The 21,123-nt window shown below is 41.9% G+C and overlaps 1 protein-coding gene across 2 annotated transcripts in view; it reads right to left on the bottom strand.

Annotated features, from left to right (window-relative positions):
- LOC133505172 (T-box transcription factor TBX2b-like) overlaps positions 1-21,123 on the bottom strand; it is an 89,315-nt gene that overhangs the window by 27,020 nt on the left and 41,172 nt on the right. Inside the window, exon 10 of one of the 2 annotated variants that reach the window (XM_061828172.1) lies at positions 16,983-17,425. The exons of the other annotated variant lie outside the window; for it this stretch is intronic. Within the exon in view, the coding sequence (XP_061684156.1) occupies positions 17,392-17,425 (34 nt within the window). The 3' untranslated portion in view covers positions 16,983-17,391. Of the gene's footprint in view, positions 1-16,982; positions 17,426-21,123 lie in introns of those variants that run through there. 2 annotated transcript variants of the gene reach the window in all.

The following is a 21,123-nucleotide window of genomic DNA, read 5'->3' as shown; positions in this document are numbered from 1 at the left end:
AACATACCCGTCAAAATGCAATGTCATTGTGTTTTGTTTTTGGCGTACAGTACTCACAAAATGTCTTTTCGTGTGAATTATATATATATATATATATATATATATATATATATATATATATGCTTGAATGGAATATGCAGACTTAAGTTGGGTAGTGACAACAATGGGTGGCAGCACCGACTGGAGACGCCACTGGGGAGCATAAAAAGGGGAATCAACCTGGCTCATAACCGAGACACTGGTTATGAGGAGCAGGTGTGCTTTTGTAAGGTCTTCTGACTTATTCCTTTTTTTCCTTTCAAGGGTTAGTGTCTCTGTTTTATTCAGTTTGCGTGAAAAGAGTGAGCATGGGTTGGCGAGGTCTGTGGTTGAGTCTAAGACGAGTGACAGCGAGAGAAAGAGTGCGGCAGAGAAAATGGTGTCGGTAGCTAGTATGACCATTGAATGGAATATGCAGACTTAAGTTGGGTAGTGAAAAAATATGGGTGGCAGCACCGACTGGAGAAAGCTAGCTAGTATGACTTATTTATTTATTTTTTTTACCTTTTTGGGCTCCTGGGCATTGAACAGTTGTATATTTTCAAAAATTAAACTGTTATGTTATTATTCGGTGTGAGCGCAAGTTTAAGCCAAAGTTGTAGCAATGGGTGAGTTGAGGGCGGCCACAATACGTCAGAACAGTGTTGGAGCACGGTGGCCATCAAATGTAACTTTTATTTGTTTGTTATCAAAGCAACTCATTGTAATCCCGTTTTGGTAAGTTATTACTGAAATATTTGTTTAAATAACAAATATAACGTGGGCTAGAGTGAGTACTGTCATTACCATGAGGCAAAAATCAATTTGATGAGGTTTATGGTTTTTGTGCTTTTGGCAAAATGGGTAATGTAAAGTGGGAAAAAAGAAAATATTTGTCAGGTTGGAACCCTAAATATATCCTTGAATGTGGGCAATGATACTGTATTTTGACAAAAAAAGAAACGAGAGAAAATACCAAATTCCATCTTTTTCTTTTCCTTTCTGATTGTCCCATTAGGGGTCACCATAGTGTGTTATCTTTTTCCATCTAAGTCTATCTCGTGCATCTTCTTCTCTAACCCCCGCAGTCCTCATGGCTTCCCTCACAACACCCATCAACTTTTCTTTGGATGATTGTAAATAAAGAGACACTGGTTATGAGCAGCAAGTGTGCTTTTGTGTAGTCTTTTTTTTTTCTTTCAAAGGCCATTACAATTAAATAAAAATTAATCTGGATGCGGGGATCAGCTGGGACCTGTTACACTTTATTTTAGGGTTGTCAGTGACACAAATTCTTTCTATTGTCTTTATAGAAGTAGACCAATATGGTGAGCTCTTATGCTGTAACCAATGTTAGCCGAGGTGTTTTACACAGGTGGTAAGTGATGTTCCACACCAGAAAATAGTTATGTTTATGCAGGAGCACTTATGCCCTTTGTCAGTATATTGTAGTTTTACATGAAAAAAGATATGATACAAATGGTGTTCAGTAAAAATAAAGGCTACAAAATCAACATTTCCCATTATTCCATCCATCCATTTTCTTCTGCTCATCCTAGGTCAGGTCAGAGGCACAATAACTCCTTCACCACAACGGACCGATACAAAGTTCACATTACTGCAGACGTTGCAGCGATCCAGTTGTCGATCTCTGGTTATATTCTACCTTCACTCCTGAACAAGACCCCAAGATATTTGAACTCGTCCACTTGGGGAATGATCTAATTCAGGACCTGAAGTGTGCAAGCCACCCTTTTCTGACTAGAAGACTATGGTGTCAGATTTAGAGGTTCTGATTCTCATCTCAGCTGCTTCACACTCAGATGCGAACCGTTCCAGTAAGAACTTTAGATTACAGCTTGATGAAGCCAAAAGAGCCACATAATCAGCTAAAAGCTGAGCTGCAATACTGAGTCCACCAAACTGGAACCCCTCTAAACCTTGGTTGCACCTACAAATTCTATCTGAGTCATGAACACAATAGTTGACAAAGGGCAGCGTTGCTGGAGTCCAACCCACACCGGAAACGAATGCGATTTACTGCCGACGATGCCGACTAAACTCTTGACACCGGTCGTACAGGTTCCAAACAGCCCGTATCAAGCGGTTTGGTTACTCATATTCCTGAAATACCCCCAACAGGACTCATCAAGGACATGGTCAAAGGCCTTCTACAAGTCCACAAAGCACATGTAGACTGCCTGGGTGAACCCCCACCTTCCCCATGAACCCCATCGAGGACCCTGTTGAGGGTGAAGAGTTGGTCTACTGTTGCATGGCCAGGACAAAAATCACAATGCTCCTCCTGAATTTGAGATTTGACTTCCCAATGGATCCTCCTCTTTTGCACCCCCAAATTAACCTTACTAGGGAGTATGAGGAGTGTGATCCCCTTGTATTTGGAACACACCATCTGGTCCCCTTTCTTAAAAAAGGGGGATCATCATCCCAGTCTGCCATTCCAGAGGCACTGTTCTGCGATGTTGCATAGGCGTGTCAACCAGGATGGCCCTACATCATCCAGAGGCTTTTGGAACTCCAGGCAAATCTCATCCAGCCCCGGGGCCTCTTTAACCACCTCAGTGACCTCAACCCTTTACATAGGAGAGCCTGCTTCAGAGACCTCAGACTCTCCTTCCTCATGGGAAGGCGTGTTGGTGGAATTGAGGTGATTTTCGAAGTATTCTCCCAAACCACTCATGACATCCAGAGTCAAATTCAGAAGCGCCCATCCTCACTATATACATTTTTCCATGTCCTGGGACTAGGGATGGTGGTCCAGAATTTCCACGTCTCACTATAATTGCCCACATAAGCATTGAATCCCCCCAGCAGAACGAAGGAATCCATATCAGGAGGGCTCTTCAGGACTCCCTCCAACCACTCCAGAAAAAGGGTGGGTGGAGAGGGGTACCCTGAATTAATATTTGGTGCATAGGCACAAACAACAATCAGTACATATTCCCCAGCCCAAAGGCATCGTGGCATTGTGACACACAGACCCCTCCAATACAATGAGGTGAGGGCTCAAGAAGGGGATATTTCCCTTTTATTGCTTGAACCATTGAGAATAGATGTTTAGCTTGCTGTGGAGGTAATACTTTACACAAAGCCAGGGGAGAGTAGATTCTCATCTCTTTATGCCAAGAAGTGTATGAGGGAGATGTTTATAATGTTTTTGTATTAAGAAATCAAAAAGAAAATCTAGGAATGAATAGGGGAGACAGAGAGAGGAACAGACAAAACTGTTTAGATTTTCATGAGAGTAGGTGAGTAAAGGCCACTTTGTATTTCTGTGGTCGTGCAGTCGATAACGCCCCCATTGTATCACGTGACCTATCCATTGCCTCGGCAGCACTTCTGTGTAGCTTGCCACACACTTCAGGAAAGTTGCTGTGTGGGTAAAGCTGTGGAGCTCCTCTCTTGTGATTGACCCGTTTTAGTGACATGCTGTGACAATATACTCACTGTTCCTCCTTGCTCCACTTACCACTTGCAGTGCCGTCTTCTCGATCAATTTTGCAGCAGAATTAAACATTTTATCTGATCATTTAGGTCCAGTTGATCAAGCAGACACTCTTCCATGGTTGCCATTTTTGTTGTCTTGTTTGTTGTTATGGAAAAGAAAGTTAGACTGGTGGAAATGACCAAAATGTGCTGAGGAAACTCCATGCTGTGCCAATACCAGCTGTAGCGACACCTCTGACTTTGCAGAACTGCAGCACATTTTCAAAGCTACGCGTGTGGGTTGCGCTGGAGTATAAAGGCAAGCGACATGTGGGAGAGCAGCAGTGATGTCAGCGCGGTCGCCAAATATGCAAATATAAAGAGGCCTTAAGGATGTGGACTTTAATGATGTCACCCTCAATTCTGTAAAACCAAACAAAATCATCACTTTGAAGTTAGGCAGTTAACTACCCCCACATTTAATTTGTAAATCCGTTTTCTTTATTCTATAGTCTACTAGTATATTTTATGACCAACCTTTGGGGGGAAAAAAACAAAGCTCCTGCCATTCCAACTCATTCTGCAGTCTGCATATTTCAGGGTGCATCTGTGTGTAGCATACAGTATATTGGTTTTGGATAAAAATGTGATTAATTTAGGAAAAGAATACATTGGGAAGTAAATGCCTGTGTTTACTTCTAGTGTAGTTAGACGTGGTGGTCACCTCTGTCAGTCATTACGTCACACACCCGTGGAACCTTTTTCCTGGGTGTGGCACTGTCACGTCCCATCGGAACGAGAGTAGGACCCAAATGCAGGACTCAGAAGATGCCAGGTAGTTCAAGGAGAAACGTTTATTATATCCAGAGGTAGGGGATCGAGCAGGCAGTCAGGTGCAGCAGCAGTAGTTGGGACGTCGGGCGAAGAGAGCAGGTGAGCGGACAGGCAGGAGTCGGTACACAGGAGAACAATCAAAGCAGGCAGAAGTAATGAAGGAGTCAGGCTTACAAGGTTGGTCGGAGAACAGGCGAAGGTCGGTACACACAGGTTCGATCAGGGATACCGGAGCACATGAACGGGACATGAAGATCAACGAACTGGCGCCGGCCAGTTGTGATCGCGGTCATATAAATCCACAGCATAATCAGGCTGCATGAGGCGCAGGTGTGCACCTCCCAGTCACCGCACCTGCGCGGGCACCCGCACAGCTCGTGCTGGAGCGCCAGGATCATGACAGGCACCACTCACATTTTGTGATAAATAACTCATGTCTATGCAAACTGCTTGGGTAACCCCTCACTCACATTCGTGTGTTTTGGGCATCCTCTCACTCACACTCTTATCCTATTGTTTATAATTTACTCAGCCACTTCCACCAGACTTCAGTTGTACAGTCGAGTTCATGACCTTTGTCCTAGATGCTTTTTCTCCTGTCCCTGTTAGGCCCTACCTTGTCCTGGGCTATCCTCACAAGGTGTAGCAAGGTGTCGTCCAACTGCTCCATACAACACTCATATCTGTCATTGTTTTTTATATATCTTGATTTACTTTCAGCATCTTATTTATAATTAGAGCTTTGTCCTTTGTCTTTGTTTCTCAAAGAAACTAAAAACTCTTCTCTTTGACTGTTCAACTATGATTCTCAATAAGTACCTAAGCAGCGGCATCTTAAAAACTCTACTGTGACACAATAAAACCAAATCCAATGACATCCCTTCCCATGAGGAAGCAGAGTCTGGGTTCTATGTGGCGGGCTGTCCAATCTCTGGGTATGGGGTCACTGAGGTGGTTAAAAGGATTCTCGGTGACGAGGTCCCAAGGGTGGATGAGATTCACCCAGAGTTCCTAAAGGCTCTGGCTGTTGTGGGGCTGTCCTGGTTGACACTCCTCTGCAACATTGCATGGAAATCAGGGACAGTGCCTCTGGATTGGAAACCTGGAGTGGTGGTCCCCCTTTTTAAGAAGGGGGAAAGGATGGTGCGTTCCAACTACAGGGGGATCACACTCCTCAGCTTCCCCAGTTGGGTGCTAGAGGGTTAGGGTTAGGTAACCAAAACCCCCTTGTTGCAATGTACGTACATATTAAGCACACACAAGATCTGCATGAATTGAAGTTGATTGTTTACAACACAATATACACCCAATCACAAATTCAACAACTGCAGTAATGTTTCAACAATCACAGTCACCTGCTCACATTGTTATTCACTCACACTCAAACACGCATGCACACAATTACACACTCAGCACTGACTACCCCCGCCCCCCCACACACACACACCAAGACACAAACAATTGTTTCCTGGGGATGGACAATCATTTTCGGGCCTGGTCAGATAGGATATTGGTAAAAAATAAAAAATGCATCACATTTAGCGGTCTAAAACTGGACCAATAGAGCTCGTGCACGTGACGTCACCATTTTCACGCCGCCATATTGCCGGTCAAAAAGAGCTGTTCAAGAGTGTGGGTGACATTGAACCGGAGAAGAATATTCACGATGCCCAAGACTTGTTGTGCTGTTGGTTGTTACGACAGACGAGACAGATATTCAAAGAGATCATTCCATGGAATACTATCTGACAAGACGAGAAAAAGATCAATGGATTTTGGCAATTAAACATGACGGATGGTTCCCATCCAAATACACGACTGTGTAGCGATCACTTCACTTAAGGGAGGAATTATTCATCTCAATCTCCAATTCCCAAGAAGTATTTATAACGCCAAGTTGGCACATTTGAGAACAATGTGTTCTCCAACGTACACAAAGCGTGTTGCGGCCACACGTTAATCTTCGGTAAACCTCTCCCTGCAGGGTTCATACTCAGTCTGACCAAAAAAAATTTAAGGGCTTTTTAGGGGCATTCTTAGGGGCTGACATGGAAAAAAATTAGGGCCGACACAAAAAATTTAGGGCCATCGTGGGAAATCAAGAGTAAGGAAAAAAGACTCACCCAGTGGTGCCATCAACCGTTCTTGGTTCATCAAATGTTCCAGTATCTCAGTACCTGTGACAGTGATCACCTGTCGCCCCTTCTGGTAGTTCTCATTGATATGACCATTGTCAACGTCTTCACATAGCAGTCTACAGAAAAACAGATTCTAACTACGATTGCAACTATATACACAAATGTCTTCTACTGAAGTCTGTCTCAGCACCCCTACTCTAGCTCCTTGAGCCTACCCAGTGCCTCCTCTATTTGTTTCTGCAGAGGTGCCAAAGTGGCTCTCTTGTCCTTTGCTCTGCCTCTGAGTGCATTGGCCTCGGTGATAAACCTCAGATTCCTCTTTTCTTCTGCCTCCTCATACAGCATGTCAGCCTTCTCAATAAGCGTTGAACTGTCAGTCTCTATTCTGGCTTTTTTGGCTTTGAGGCAGTAGAGAAGAAAAGTGGGCAGCGATGGCAAATGTAGCCAAGTACGAAGTCTTCCTTTCCCCACAGTGGTAGTTTTTAGCAATGTCACTGTCTGGGAACATGACAGCAAACACTTTCGAATTATTTTCACAAGATTTGTAACTGTAATGGCTGCAGATCACTTTTAAAGTCCACACGATCTCTGCCCTTAACGAGTCCGTCTTCGTGTATTGAGCTACGTTCATAAAGCCTGACTTCTGGCTGGTTGAAGTGGATGGCTGGACAACTGTAGGTGCGCATTAGGGATCGCAACCGGTTACAAATAACCGGTTAGAACCGGTTTTCGTTTTTTTTTTTAAAACCGAAACTGTAATCAGACTTTCGAAATCGGTTAAAATTTCCAATCATTTCTTCCGGTTCCGGTACTCCACATGGCGCTATTTTTTCAACATCATTTCCACTTTTTTCAAGTTTCGCTGTTCGAGTAAAGTTGGACTCAAAAGAACATTCAGTTAAATCAAAGAAACATCAAACGTGGCATCGAGGAAACGCTCGGTATACTTTCATGCTCTTTCTGGAAGTCCGAAAGAAGAATGTCAACATTAAAACATTTTTACAAAAAAAAATAACAAAAATCTAACTTACACGTGTGCGATGTTGAAAGCCACATTCAACAAGCTTGTTTGTCAATATTGTATGCAAACTACCCCATTACTGCGGAGTAAATTAACGATCGATGGTGTAGCGCCGGAGAAAAGGAGTGGGAGGCGGAGTGTCGGACACATGAACAAAACTTGTTTTATTGGCAGACATCAAAACACTACTCGCATAACGGGGAACTCTGTGAACTCGTCACTCCGGAAGAGCAACAACAAAAACACTCCGTGCGGAACCCCGCACCCCAACTCAAGGTCCCGCGGGTGAATTATGTAAACACCACGATGGTACCGGTTTATCGTTTTTTTGCTACAAATGTTCGGTTAAAACCGGTTATGAAAGTAAGCGTTTTTTTTTTGGGATCCCTGGTGCGCATGCACTGCTAGTACCGCTGCCTGAAGTTGATGCTTCACTATCTTGATATTTTAGGAACCGATTCATACCAACTGAAGATGAGAGAGTCTTCACCGAATCAGTGTGTCCCCTGTTTTTCCGGTGCGACTCCAGCGCTTTGACGCCTATCTTTTCAAGCTGGTAACTCTGCTTGCACAGATGGCAGTAAAACATGTGCCGATCTTTTGGATCTCGACGAACCCAGCTCCCAAACTCCTTACTTTCAACCCAACCTTCTTGAAAAATGCACTTCCCTGTGATACAAGTTGGATCGATGAAAGAACTACGCTACGTTGTAACGAAGACGAAGTGAAATGCCTACTCACGGAAATAAACAATGGAATATCGACAAGATGGCGACTAGTTGTCAACACGGTGACTTCCGTTGACAATTTCTGCCTGATTTGGACGCCAGACGGATTGCTATTTTTTTTTTTTTACATAAAAGATTAATTTATTTTTAGGGAGAATTTTGGCGGTAGAGGTCCTCCCTTTGATATTTTTTTAATTTAAGGCCTTTTTAGGGGCTTGACTGGTTTTCGCGGATTTTAAGGACTTTTAGGAGCCCCCAAATGCACCTTTGAAAATGTAGGGGTTTTTAGGGACTTTTAGGGCCGCGTGCGAACCCTCCCCTGACAGACTTTTGTTTTTTTCTAATATGCCTTGTTCTCAAATGAGTCCAATGCGGATTTAAAAAAATAAAATTAACCATCGGTCACACAGAGGTTTACTGAAGTTCGCGTGGCTGCAAAGCATTTCCGTGTACAGGGGCTTTTTCATTTTTTTAAATACGCATTGGACTCATTTGAGAACAATGCATATTAAAAAAAAAACATCTGTCATATCACTGTTGAAAACCCCACTTCAAAGCATAATCATTGAACATCTTGTTTGCAACACATTTTGCAGATTTCGTTGTTGTGCCATATGCTTGAGCAAAGCGAGTGTAGTGATCAAGTATCACCAATATGTACTCATAGCCACCTGCACACTTATCAAGAAGCAGGAAGTAAATGGAGACTACTTCAAATGGTTGTGTCGTGACAATGGGAGTGAGGGGAGCTCTTGAGAAGAAGAAACGATCATAAATGAGTGATGTTGTGTGGTCCACACCCTGATGGCCCATGTCATCATGAAGTTGTCTCAATATTATTATTTTATATTTTTCTGCACAAGGACAAGTTAAGTTCTGGTTACAGTCTTTCAGTACAGGACGCCTTCTACATCCAAACTGAGTTTATCCCACCCTATGAATAGACGTTTGCCCTTTGCACTGAGTGACTTGAGCTGCTGTCCAGCAGGTCTTTGATCTGACTGTCTGTGGTTTAATCCATGGCCAATATCTGAATTCTCCCTTTGTGCCTGGGAGATCTTCGTTCTTGAAAATGGCGTAGGTGGTTCTTCATCTGTTCTCGCACATTCAGCAGCCATGATGCACCATATTGTTTCAGAGTCTTTTGTTTCTACAGCTTGCACAGTAGCCCGAGAAGAACATGAGGAAGAAGACACAACTTTGGGGTGCCCCGATGCTAATAGTGTGCGTGGATGAGGTGGTGTCCCCCAGCCTCACCTGCTGTGTCCTGCCTGTCAGGAAGTTGTATATCCACCGGAAGAAGGGAGGCGAGACGCTGAGCTGGAGAAGTTTGGAGGAGAAGGAGTTCAGGGATGATGGTGTTAAACGCAGAGCTGAAGTCCACGAACAGGATCCTCGCATAGGTACCCTCGCTGTCAAGGATGAAGTGCAGACCCATGTTGACAGCATCATTCGCAGACCTGTTTGATCGATAGGTGAACTGCAGTGGGTCCAGTTGTAGACCTGTAATGCTCTTGAGGTGGTCCAGCACAAGGCTTTCAAAGGACTTCATGACCACAGATGTCAAGGCAAACGGCCTGTAGTCGTTAAGATCTGAGACTGCTGCTTTTTTAATTGTGGAACGTTTGATGCAGGTTGGTACTTCACACAGTTGTTGAAGATCTTTGTGAAGACAGGAGCAAGTTGGTATGCACAGATTTTGAGGCAGGATGCGGACACAAGGTCTGGCTCTGGCGTTTTGTTGATCTTTTGTTGTTTGAAGATCTGTCTAACGCCGCTTTTATCGATGTTAAACGGTGGTGCAGCTAGGTGGATGCGCGGTATGGAAGTGTCTATTACAAGTCTGCAGTCAAAGCTATTTAGGTCGTCGGGTAACCCGCTCTTGATTTCTACCAGGGGAGAACGTCGCTTGTAATAAGTGAGTGATTGTAATCCGTGCCAAACTGATTTGGAGTCATTAGCCCCAAGATGTTTTTCCAGTTTAACTGCATAGTCCCTCTTTGCAATGTTAATTTCTTTGGTCAGCTGGTTTCTTGTGCGATTGTAGAGGGACCTATCCCCACTACGATATGCAAATCTCTTTAGCCTGGCGGAGTTGCCCAAGTCTGGCTGAATACCACGGCTTGTTGTTATTGTACATGAGAAAGGTTTTTGTTGCTACACACACCTCATCACAGAAACTGACATACGCAGTAACAATATCCATGAATCCTGCCGCACTCTTTCTCTCGCTCTCACTTGTCTTACACTCACCACCTCGCTACCCATCCTCACTCTTTTCATGCAAATTGAATAAAACACAGACACTAACCCTTGAAAGAAAAAAAAAAGGAGTAAGTCAGAAGACCACATGAAATGAATCTCGTTTATTCTCAATCTCGTTTATCTGCTCGGCGACTGCTACCAGTGCTACGTTCATGCTAGTTTGAGGTGGAATGTAAAACACCGACTGGAATGAAAGATGTGAACTCGTGACGAATAAAACGGCTTGCAGTTAAAAAACAGCAACTCTAAAAGTGGGTTGCAGTGTGTGCTGAGCTGTGTAACATCCGTGCACCATTTCTCATTGATAATAGAGCATAAGAAGAAGAAGAAGATTCCATCGCCTTTTGATTTCCATGTTAGCTCAGTGACACAGTCAACACGATGAAGGTGGAAGCTGTGTGGTTCAGGTCATTGTCACGTTGAAAAAGCCAGACACGACACATCTTCAATGCAAGGGAAAAGAGGGAAAGAGGTGGTTCCCCAAAATCTCATAATACATAGCCGTGCTTATCCTCTCCATAATACAGTGCAGTCATCCTGTCCCATGTGCAGAAAAAGACCCCCAAAGCATGACGCTACCACCCCCATGCTTCACAGTAGGGATGGTGTTCTTGGGATGGCAGTCATCATTCGTGTTCCTCCAGATACGGTTAGTGGAATTATGACCAAAAAGTTTCATTTTGGTCTTATCTGACCACAAAACTTTCTCCCATGATTGCTCTGTATCATCCAAATGGTCATTGGAAAAATTAAGACAGGCCTTGACGTGCTGGTTTAAGCAGGGGAACCTCCCATACCATGCTTGATTTCAAACAATGTCGTCTTCGTGTATTACTAACAGTCACCTTGGAAACGGTGGTCCCAGCTCTTTTCAGGTCATTGAACAAGTCCTGACGTGTAGTCCTGGGCGGATTTCTCACATTTCTAAGGATGACTGAGACCCCGCGAGGTAATATCTTGCATGAGGCTCCACTCCGATTGAGATTGACCATCATGATTAGCTTCTTCTATTTTCTAATGATTGCGCCATCAGTGGATTTTTTTTTTTCACCAAGCTGCTTGGCAATTTCTCTGTAGACCTTTTCAGCTATGTGAATTTGTACAATTTTTTTTTGTCTCTCGTGTCTTTGGACAGCTCTTTGTTCTTGGCCATGTTACAAGTTTGAGTCTTACTGTTTGTATGCGGTGGAGAGCTGTCTTTATGCAGCAACTGACCTCACACAGGTGCATCTTATTCAAGATAATACATGGAGTGAAGGTGGACTTTTAAAGGTAAACCAGCCTTGGTAGACCACTACCACCACTGGTAGACCAATAGGTCTTTGAGGGTCAGAATTCTAGCTGATAGACAGGTGTTCATATACTTATTTGCAGCTGTATCACAAAAATAAATTGTTAAAAAAAATCATACATTGTGATTTCTGGATTTTTCTTTTTAGATTATCTCTCTCACAGTGGACATGCACCTACAATGAAAATTTCTAATTGGGAGAACTTTCAAAATAGCAGGGTGTTAAAATACTAATTTTCTTCATTGTATTTATTCTACCTCCAACAGGAGGGATGAGAATTTTCCGCGGATTCGCAGAATTCCGAGTTTTTTCAGCTGAAAATGTAATTTTTGTAAAACGTAAATCCGTTGAGAAACTACTACTGACACGTCAGTCATGAAATCTGTAATCACAATGCTGCTGTATCGCTACAGCTTCATTTGTAGTTGTCAGCTTTGTCCGGCTCAAGTATTTAGTTTGATAAGTACCAGATGCTGCTCATTGCAGGTTAGCCAAAGCAGGAACAATCCTTCTGAATGTGATTAAGTACCTAAATAAAGGCTGGGCGAGGGGGATAAGCCCATTTGTCTTTTACTGTACAGATCATGCTCTTGACCAGTGATTCCCAACCAGTGTGTCAGGGCACATTAGTGTACTGTCAGCGGTCTTTAGGTGTGCTGTGGGCAATTCTAAAATTCCACAATTGCTGACAAGATGTTTATTTTCAAGAAATTGTATCTCTGTTCATCTAATTATGCCGGCGATGCATAGTGACAGAGAGATCTAAGTAATTAAGGGATGCACTTTTTGTGACATTTTTGTTTGTTGGTGTGCCATGAGATTTTTTCATTTGTAAAATGTGTCTTGGCTTCATAAAGGTTGAAAAATCACTGCTTGAGACAGTTCAAAGATAAGACCACTGGACGAACACAATATACCAATGCACAGCATCAAACCTGAAAGTGGATACATGTTTAGAAATTAGGTTGGTCACATTGAAGTATGAGACATTTCGTTCAAAGTATATTATTTTTTTCTGTGTGCGTGTGTATGCGTGTGTCTGTGAATCATCTCTCCATCATGGAATTAGTCTAAATTTGAAAATAACCCCCCCAAATTTGGAGTCCGCTTTGCTTAACGTGTTATGTCATGCAAATGCATGAAAAATTCAAGTGCGGATTCCAGAAAACAGTCTCTCTGGAAAACGTTACATTAACGAAAAAAAAAAAAAACTTTCATCTTGAAGGACTGATAGGGGCTTTGAAACATTCTTTTGAAGGATGTGATTGACTATCAAACGGATTCAGTAATAGCAAAAAATAAGTGTAGATATTATTTAGCTATCCAATGCAATTTGAAGATGAACAGAACAAAAAAGTATTGTGTGGATTCATCCATTCCCACCAACAGATGTTTCATCAAGTTTATCAGGACTCATTTGCAAGCCATGCCACAAAATGTACACCACAACAGCCTTTTTGCAACATCTGTTGCATCTTAAGGATGGTGCAAACAAAAAAGTCAAAAGTTATTTTTAATGTTATGTATTATTTTGAGACAAATTTCAGTTGCTGCTTAGTTGAAAGGACCACATTCAGAGGAGCAAGGCTATGTGAACTGAAATGGGAATAAATATTGGCCATGCAATAACCCATCTATCAATTTTCTTTGCCGCTTATTCTCACGAGGGTCACGGGGAGTGCTGGAGCCTATCCCAGCTGTCAACTAACGGGCAGGAGGCGGGGTACACCCTGAACTGGTTGCCAGCCAATTGCAGGGCACATCGAAACAAACAGCCGCACTCACAATCACACCTAGGGGCAATTTAGAGTGTCCAATTAATGTAATATGTTTTTTGGGGGGGTTGGAAACCCATGTAGGCACGGGGAGAACATGCAAACTTCACAGAGGCGGATCCAGGATTGAAACAGGACCTCAGAATTGTGAGGCCAATGCTTTACCAGCTGATCCACCGTACTGCCCCATGCAATAATATAATATTCATATCATTCAATCAGAGTATAGTAGTACACATCGATGAGCAGTACTTAGAAAAAAGAAAATAGCTCGGGCTGACCTGTAGAGAAGATTAAAGTCCTAATTTTTATGGCAATTCAGGTAAAATCATATCAAGGGAAGTTAGCCTAAATGTCCATATGATGAACACTTGAGTAATTAGGACAACCACATTGGGTATAATGAAGTGCCCTTATCCTGAAATTGCGATCTTGGGTAATCTGGACACCAGGTGTCTTTACAGCAGGTGTTGGATTACTAAACAATCTTTCCTGGTACGTAACCTAGTGTCCTGCTAAAGTAGCATACAGTAAGAGGACTAGGCACAGGTAAGAAAGGTAAACTTCAGGATTAAGATCCTCAGATCTGACTGCAAAGAATCTTAGCAGGTGATTTGTACCTAATCCATTTGAGATTTAAGCTGTGACGGTCTGGCGAAAATCACTCATGAAACCAAGCGTTGGCTTAACGAGCATACCCAAGTTACTCTACAAGACAACTGGAGAACAACTCGCTAATTGGATGATGTAGTTTTTCCATTTGCATTATTAGGGTGATCCTATCATCTATGACTGAAAGATGACTAATGTGCTCCAAAAGAGGTCAAGGAAGGATTGTGAGCAGCAGTTGAAGACAATGAGAATGGACGGATACTGTAGCTATATAGAGGCTGATTTTACAGATTCTGGAGTACCTTCAAATTGGCTAAAGACCTAATCAAACACACTTTCTTTGTCATCTTCATCACTGTTAACCTCCATCTATTCATCATCTGTGCAACGCTTTGTTTGAAGTTTTTCAAGTCAAAACCAGACCCGTGTGACTTTCAAACATTTAGAATTATTGGAGGTGCTTTTTGAACTGCTGTAGAACACAATTTCAGTCGTGAATATGAGAGAAAGAGAGAGAGAGAAAGAGAGAGGGATGAGATTTGATGGCATATACAGTCAAGGCTGAAATTATTTACTTGAAGCCATGTGTGGCAACGAGCCCGGCTATATCTAGTCGGAAGTTCTCGACTTCACATACCAGCTCAGTCTCTTTCTCCCTGCCAGAGAGGTGACATTCCACATCCCTAGAGCCAGCTTCTGTAGCCGGTGATTAGATCCCCCACTGGCCAGCTCACATTGCACCCAACCTCTATGGCCCTTCCCACAGGCGGTGAGCCATGTTACCCTTTCACGCTGTGCCCAGCCGGACCCCATAGGTGCAAGCCTGCCGACCAGGTCCTCGCCTTTGAGCCCCAACTCTAGGCCTGGCTCCAGAGGGGTGGCCCCGGGGCGCTGCGTCCAGGCAAGGGAAATGTCAATTCATTTTTATTTGTCATTGTCGGGGCCTTTTTGCTGTGCTTTATCTGGTCCCTCACCTGGGACCTGTTTTACCATGGGTGACCTTACAAGGAGCGTTGTTTGGACTTATATTTTAAGTTTTCAAAATGTTATGATTGCCCTGTATTTACACTGTTAGAAGTAACCAGAGGTCACCACTTAATAGTGTGTTTTATAAAAACATTTTGTGCAATGATGGAATTAAAGGCTGAACTAAAGTCTATGAAAAGCATCCTGATTTAGTTCCCTTGGCATTCCAGGTGGCTCAGTGCAGTGTGGAGAGCTATTATTGATAGCATCCCCGGTGGACTGGTTTCCTCTGTCGGCAAACTGGTAGGGATCGAGTGAGGGAGGAAGTGAGCAACCACCCTCTCAAAGCACTTCATGATCACAGGTGTGAGTGCAACAGGGCTGTAATCATTTAGACTGTCAATGGCTGATTTTTTTGGGATGGGGATGATTGTTGCAGTTTTCAGGCAGGAGGGAATGGTTGATTGTTGCAGGGATCTATTGAAGATTTTCGTGAAAACACCCGTCAGCTGATCAGCACAGGTTTATAGTACCTTCCCCGGCACTCCGTCTGGGACAGCAGCTTTCCTGGTGTTTACAGTCCTGACCACACCTCTCACTTCATGTTCTTGAAGCGTCATTGTGCTCCTGCTGGGAGGTGGTTGAGCCTGGGTTTGATCTGTCCATCTCATAACGGGCTAGGAAATTGTTTAGTTCCTCTACCAGCGAGGCGTCTGTGTTTCTGGCACACATCTTGTTCTTACTGTTGTAGTTTGTGATGTGTTGTAATCTCTCCCACATCTTTTTTTTTGTTTTCTGTGAAGCATTCTTCAATATTTCTTTTGTAAGCCGCCTTGCCCACTCTGCTCTAGCGGAGTACTGTGCCTTGTCCTCTGACAGGAAGGCTGTGTTGCGGCGTCTCAGGCGTGGCTTCGTCTCTCGGGTTATCCAGCGTTGGGGAAAACCCGGATCAGTCTATTTACTGTAACAATGTCTATACAGTTTTTGATGTAAGACAGTAAAGTGTGTGTGTGTTCCTGGAGGTTCTGGTGTTCAAATAATTCCCAAATGGTGCATGAAAAACAGTACTGCAGATGAGATGCATTCTCAGCCCATATTGTAATTGCTTTGTTTGTTCTAAAATCTTCTAAAGTTCTGCTAAAAAGTTTCTTCTAATCTCCGAATCACACCTAAGGGCAATTTATACTCTCCAAGTAATGCATGTTGTTTGTGATGTAAGTATATCATTTAGTTTGTGGCATTTTGTAATGTGATTCAATGAGTGAGGGATAACTGGTTGTTACATCCAATGGCACAATTCACATGCATACTGTAAAAAATGAAAAAAAGCCACTTGTTTCTTTTAGGCAGTATACGGAACTATCTCTAACAGCGACCGCTGCTACGTCATACTCTCTTTTCTTAGTTTAACTTACACACACCCACCCCCCCCCCTCTTAAGGACATACACTCATAATTAGAAATGTTACAGTACTTACGCAGCCCATCAATGTGTATTATCATGGACAAGATTTTTTCTTTTCTGAGTGGAAAAGGTCTGGTCTGAAGCCCAAGGAGAAAATGCACGATGAGATGGTGTGTAATTTTAAAATTCCACGTTGGCACAGCCTGATCCAGGATAAAAGCACAGACAATACAGCACACAAAAAGCTAATTCTGTATTTTAAATATAGGAGGCAACATAACATTAATCTTAAAACAGTTTGGGAGCATCATCATTCCTCCTGTCGTCGTTGGTAGCTCGCGAGAGGCTGGCTGCTTGAAAAGTAGATCTTGGGGAAAAAAGTCTGGGCCAAGGGGTTAAGTTATTGGCTGACAACATTTTCTACTGTATGCGTCATTCACCGCCCTGTAAAGAAAATGTTTACAAAAATAAAGGACGAAAGCATCGTGTTATTCCCAAACAATCGGAGGAACAAGAGATAAGTCCACACAGATTTATTTGGGCCATTCAAACAATCAGAGGAGCAAATGACAAATGGAATGTTCCAGTACTTTAAATCTTCCACACCTCTTCCTGCCCCAGTGGAGCCATCCATACCTCAGAATCTCCCATCTATGACTACAACCATACAATCCAGAGTATCCTCTCCCAGCCTGAATGCAATGTTGGGTCTGATGGACAGGATGAAGACTATTGTCAATGATGGAGTCCAGCCCCGAACACGCCAAGATCTTCCTTCCATCCGTCCTTGCCTGAAACCACCGTCCACTAAGAAGCGAAAGGCTCCTCCTCCACCCATGAAGACTATCTGTAAATCTGACTGATATTTACCAGGTCTTTTCCAGAATAACTCAGATCCCTATGGATATCAGGCATTTTTCATCCCTGTAATTACAAGGGACAGAAAGTTGGTCAAAAAGATATGGCACCAAAAAAGTAGAACTTCCAACTTAGTGAGGATAAAATGAGTTTATCAAACCATTGTCTCCAGCTATCTCTGCGAGACTTGCTCTTTTTAATATAAGGTCACTGGGTAACAAATCAATGTTGATTCATGACATCATTACAACTTGTGATCTGGACTTTTTGTTCTTAAATGAAACGTGGTTAACTGAAAGTAGCTGTAATAGGATTTTAAATGAGGCAAACAACAGCAGATATTAATTTTATGAACAAAGGTCGAACAGGGAAAAATGGTGGTGGTATTGCTGTTATTTTTTTAAATCATTATTTCAATGTAAAGAAATTATACTTGGTGATTTCAGCTCTTTTGAATATGTGTTTTTTTTTTTTTTTAGTTAAAGGTGACCCAAAGATTATCATTTTAATAATTTATAGACCTCTAAGGTACAATGGAAAATTTATGGAGGATTTTTCGGAACAGCTTTCAGTTATTTGTACCGAGTACAACTATTTTGTCATAACAGGGGAGTTTAACATTCATGTTGACAGTAACATGGAAAAAACATCCAAATAACTTTCTACCATACTAGCCCTCTGTTAACCAAGCAGGGTTCCAGGTTATCTGAAAATGTACACCACTGGTCAATAATGCCAAATGCCAAGTCGCTAAACTGGAAAAGAGGCCCGAATGTACCATGTGCAAAAATGAAACATGGGTCAACAGAGTGCTAGACTCATTTGACCTGTCTCAACATATTAAAAGTCCAACTCACACTCAAGGTCTCATTTTAGACCTGGTCATCTCTAAGGATGTTGAAATTCTATCGGTTGACATTAAGGACATGGCTATTTCTGACCATTTTTCTGTATTTTTCGAATTACAGATTCTTCCAAAAATTCAGACCAACTTTGATCTCTATTAGGAAAAGGTACATAAATAAGAGTACTGCCACAAAGTTTATGGAGACTGTGGATGTGCCACAGACTGTGAATACTGAGACAGTTGATGAACTTTTAACCAGAACAAAGCGGTCAGAGTATCTAACTCCAAACCTAAAGTCCTTGCACTGGGTTCCAGTCAGTTTTAGAATAGATTTGAAAGTTCTGCGTCTGATTTACAAATCACTATATTTATGTCCTGTATATATGAAAGAATTGCTTACGGAATAAAAACCCAGTAGAGCTCTGAGATCGACTGAAGTCAAATAGTGGAGGCCAGAGTCCATGGTGAAGCAGCATTTAGCTATTATGGTGCACACAAATGGAATAAGTTGCCACCAGAGGTGAGGTCAGCTACAAGTGTGAATGTTTGCAAATCCCGGTTGTAAAGTTATTTTTTGTCATGCTTTTTAGAGTATTTCCACTTTTTAATCACATTTATTGCACTGTACGTGGTTTTAATTGATTATTTAAATATATATATTTTGTTGTCATTTTTTATTGTTTTTATCCTGCTTTAAATGTTTTATCTCTTTGTTTTGAAATACTTTTCATCATGTAAAGCACATTGAGTTACCTCCTTTATGAAATAAATTGTACAAATAAATTTGCTTTGCTTTTGATTGTACTGAATCAGTTCCTTTAAAACAGGCATATCCAAACTCCAACCAGGGGGCTAATTGTGGCCTGTGTTCAAACTTCTGCTGTCCCACAGCCTCTGTTAAAAAAAAAATCTGTGACTTGCGCCCCACCTGCACAGTTGACTTCTGTATAAAATACTCATGAAAAAAAAACATTTTATATTTTACCAGAAGAAGGCGGTAGTGTTGTGGCCACGTCCTTGTTGCACTTTTTTTCATTTTTTCTCTAACAGTTGCCATGTTTGAAATGGGGTGTGCTAAAATGATCACCATCTCTGGCCCGTTCTGGCGACTTCTCCATGAATCCTCTTTTTATTTCCTTTGGACAGTCCGAAACGTAACACAGCAAATGTGATAAATAAAGCAACCGTGAGTCAACAAACAAAGCAACCGTACGCAAACAAAACTAAACGCGAGTCAATTTAAGCATACTCAGCATACCAAAAGAGCATTAAAAGCAAAATCAGAGAAAATAGACAATTTTATATTCAATTAATCAATTTAATCCAACCTCATCAACACAATTGCTAAACCTGGCAGGTCGTACATATTGTCGTACTCTTTAAATTTTTCAAGATAAACTTTGCCTGCTGAAAAGATTCTTCCTCAAGGGGGTGAATCCCTCATTTCAACTTGAGGTTCATCATCACACATTTCGCTTCCTTATTAAAAAGTTATTGAAGCGGTTTTACAGATGTTTACCACATCATTCTTTATTTAGTGTGCCGCTGATTCATTCACGCAATTCTGGCACCACAAAAGCATAACTTCTGCCATCTTTGATCATATCCAAAAGTTTGACTTTTGCCGTTTTTCTGCAATCCACGGAAGCGAACGCAGCTTCCAATTTGAACAACTGTCTCATTTCGCATCATCCTCTCATGCTTGGGTGCTTCGGGAGCAGCTTAAAGATCAACCACAGTGGTTTGGAGGAACGTTGAACTCGAGTGGTTGCCACTTACACACTAACTGTAGAAAATGGTGGAGAGTGAGGGAGGGGGGAGGGAGAGAGAGGGTTGTTGGGTGGGGCTTCGATGAATCACCTCCAAAGAGCCGATCTGCTTTTTTTTTTTTTTTTTTTTTTTTTTTTTGCTTCTTAAAGTTACATAGTACGTCCAGTAAGCCAATCTGGCTTTTTTTTGGGGGGGGGGGGTTCAAAAAAACCTTGATGCACTGAAGCGACAATAGATGAAGCGTAAAGTACGGAGGGATTACTGTAAAAAGAAACAGCAATGCTGGATGTGTGTGTGTGTGCGTGTGCGTGCGTGCGTGCGTGTGCATGTGTGTGTCAGTCTCTGATCCATTGTCTAGCCCAGGGGTGTCAAACTCATTTTTGTCGTAGGTCACGCCCGGCCTCAACCTCCTCGAGTCTTGTTCAGGAGTGCTTTGTTGTCTATGAGTTGACAAGTACATTCTGCAAGCCAAGGCAATGAGGGGAGGAGGCAGTTGCTCTTGTTGTGACACAGGACCCTTTTGTCACTATTCACATCTAAATCCAACAGTCAATGATATTTCCAAACATTTAGCATTTTGGCCAAGTGGAATGCAGCTTTTTTGGTCACTGAAGCAAAAACCTGGACAACAGAATCAGAATCAGCTTCAATGGCCAATTGTACTATTTATGTTGTTATCGTACTTTTTGTGTACTTTGAAGTATTTTGGTGTTTTTTTGTATATTTTTGTTGTTTTGGTTTTATTGAACCTATTTAATTGTTTTTAAGTCATTGAAATTGTAGTACTTTGTGTACTTTGTATTAATTTACATGGTTTATGATATATTTGTAGTTTTTTAATGTTATTATGGTTTTAAATTTGTTGAACATTTGTAATTGTCCTAAAGTGATGTAAGTTGTAGAGCTATGTGTATTTTTTGTAGTACTTTGTGTACTTTGTAGTATTGATGTAGTTTTTTAGTGTTTTAATATTGTTGAAACCATTTCATTGACCTGAAGTGAGTTAGGTTATAGTACTTTGTTTACTTGGAGTACTTTGTAGTACTTTTGTGTTTTTTTTTTAAATTATTTTATAGTCTTGGTTTTATTGAACATATTTTAATGGTTTTGAATTATGTACTTTCTAGTACATGTATATATTTTTTTA

This window comes from Syngnathoides biaculeatus, chromosome 8 (genome assembly GCF_019802595.1).
Source record: "Syngnathoides biaculeatus isolate LvHL_M chromosome 8, ASM1980259v1, whole genome shotgun sequence".
Classification (NCBI taxonomy): Eukaryota; Metazoa; Chordata; class Actinopteri; order Syngnathiformes; family Syngnathidae; genus Syngnathoides; species Syngnathoides biaculeatus.
The sequence above is the reverse complement of the archived record's forward strand: the minus strand, read 5'-3'. Positions and strand labels throughout refer to the sequence as shown.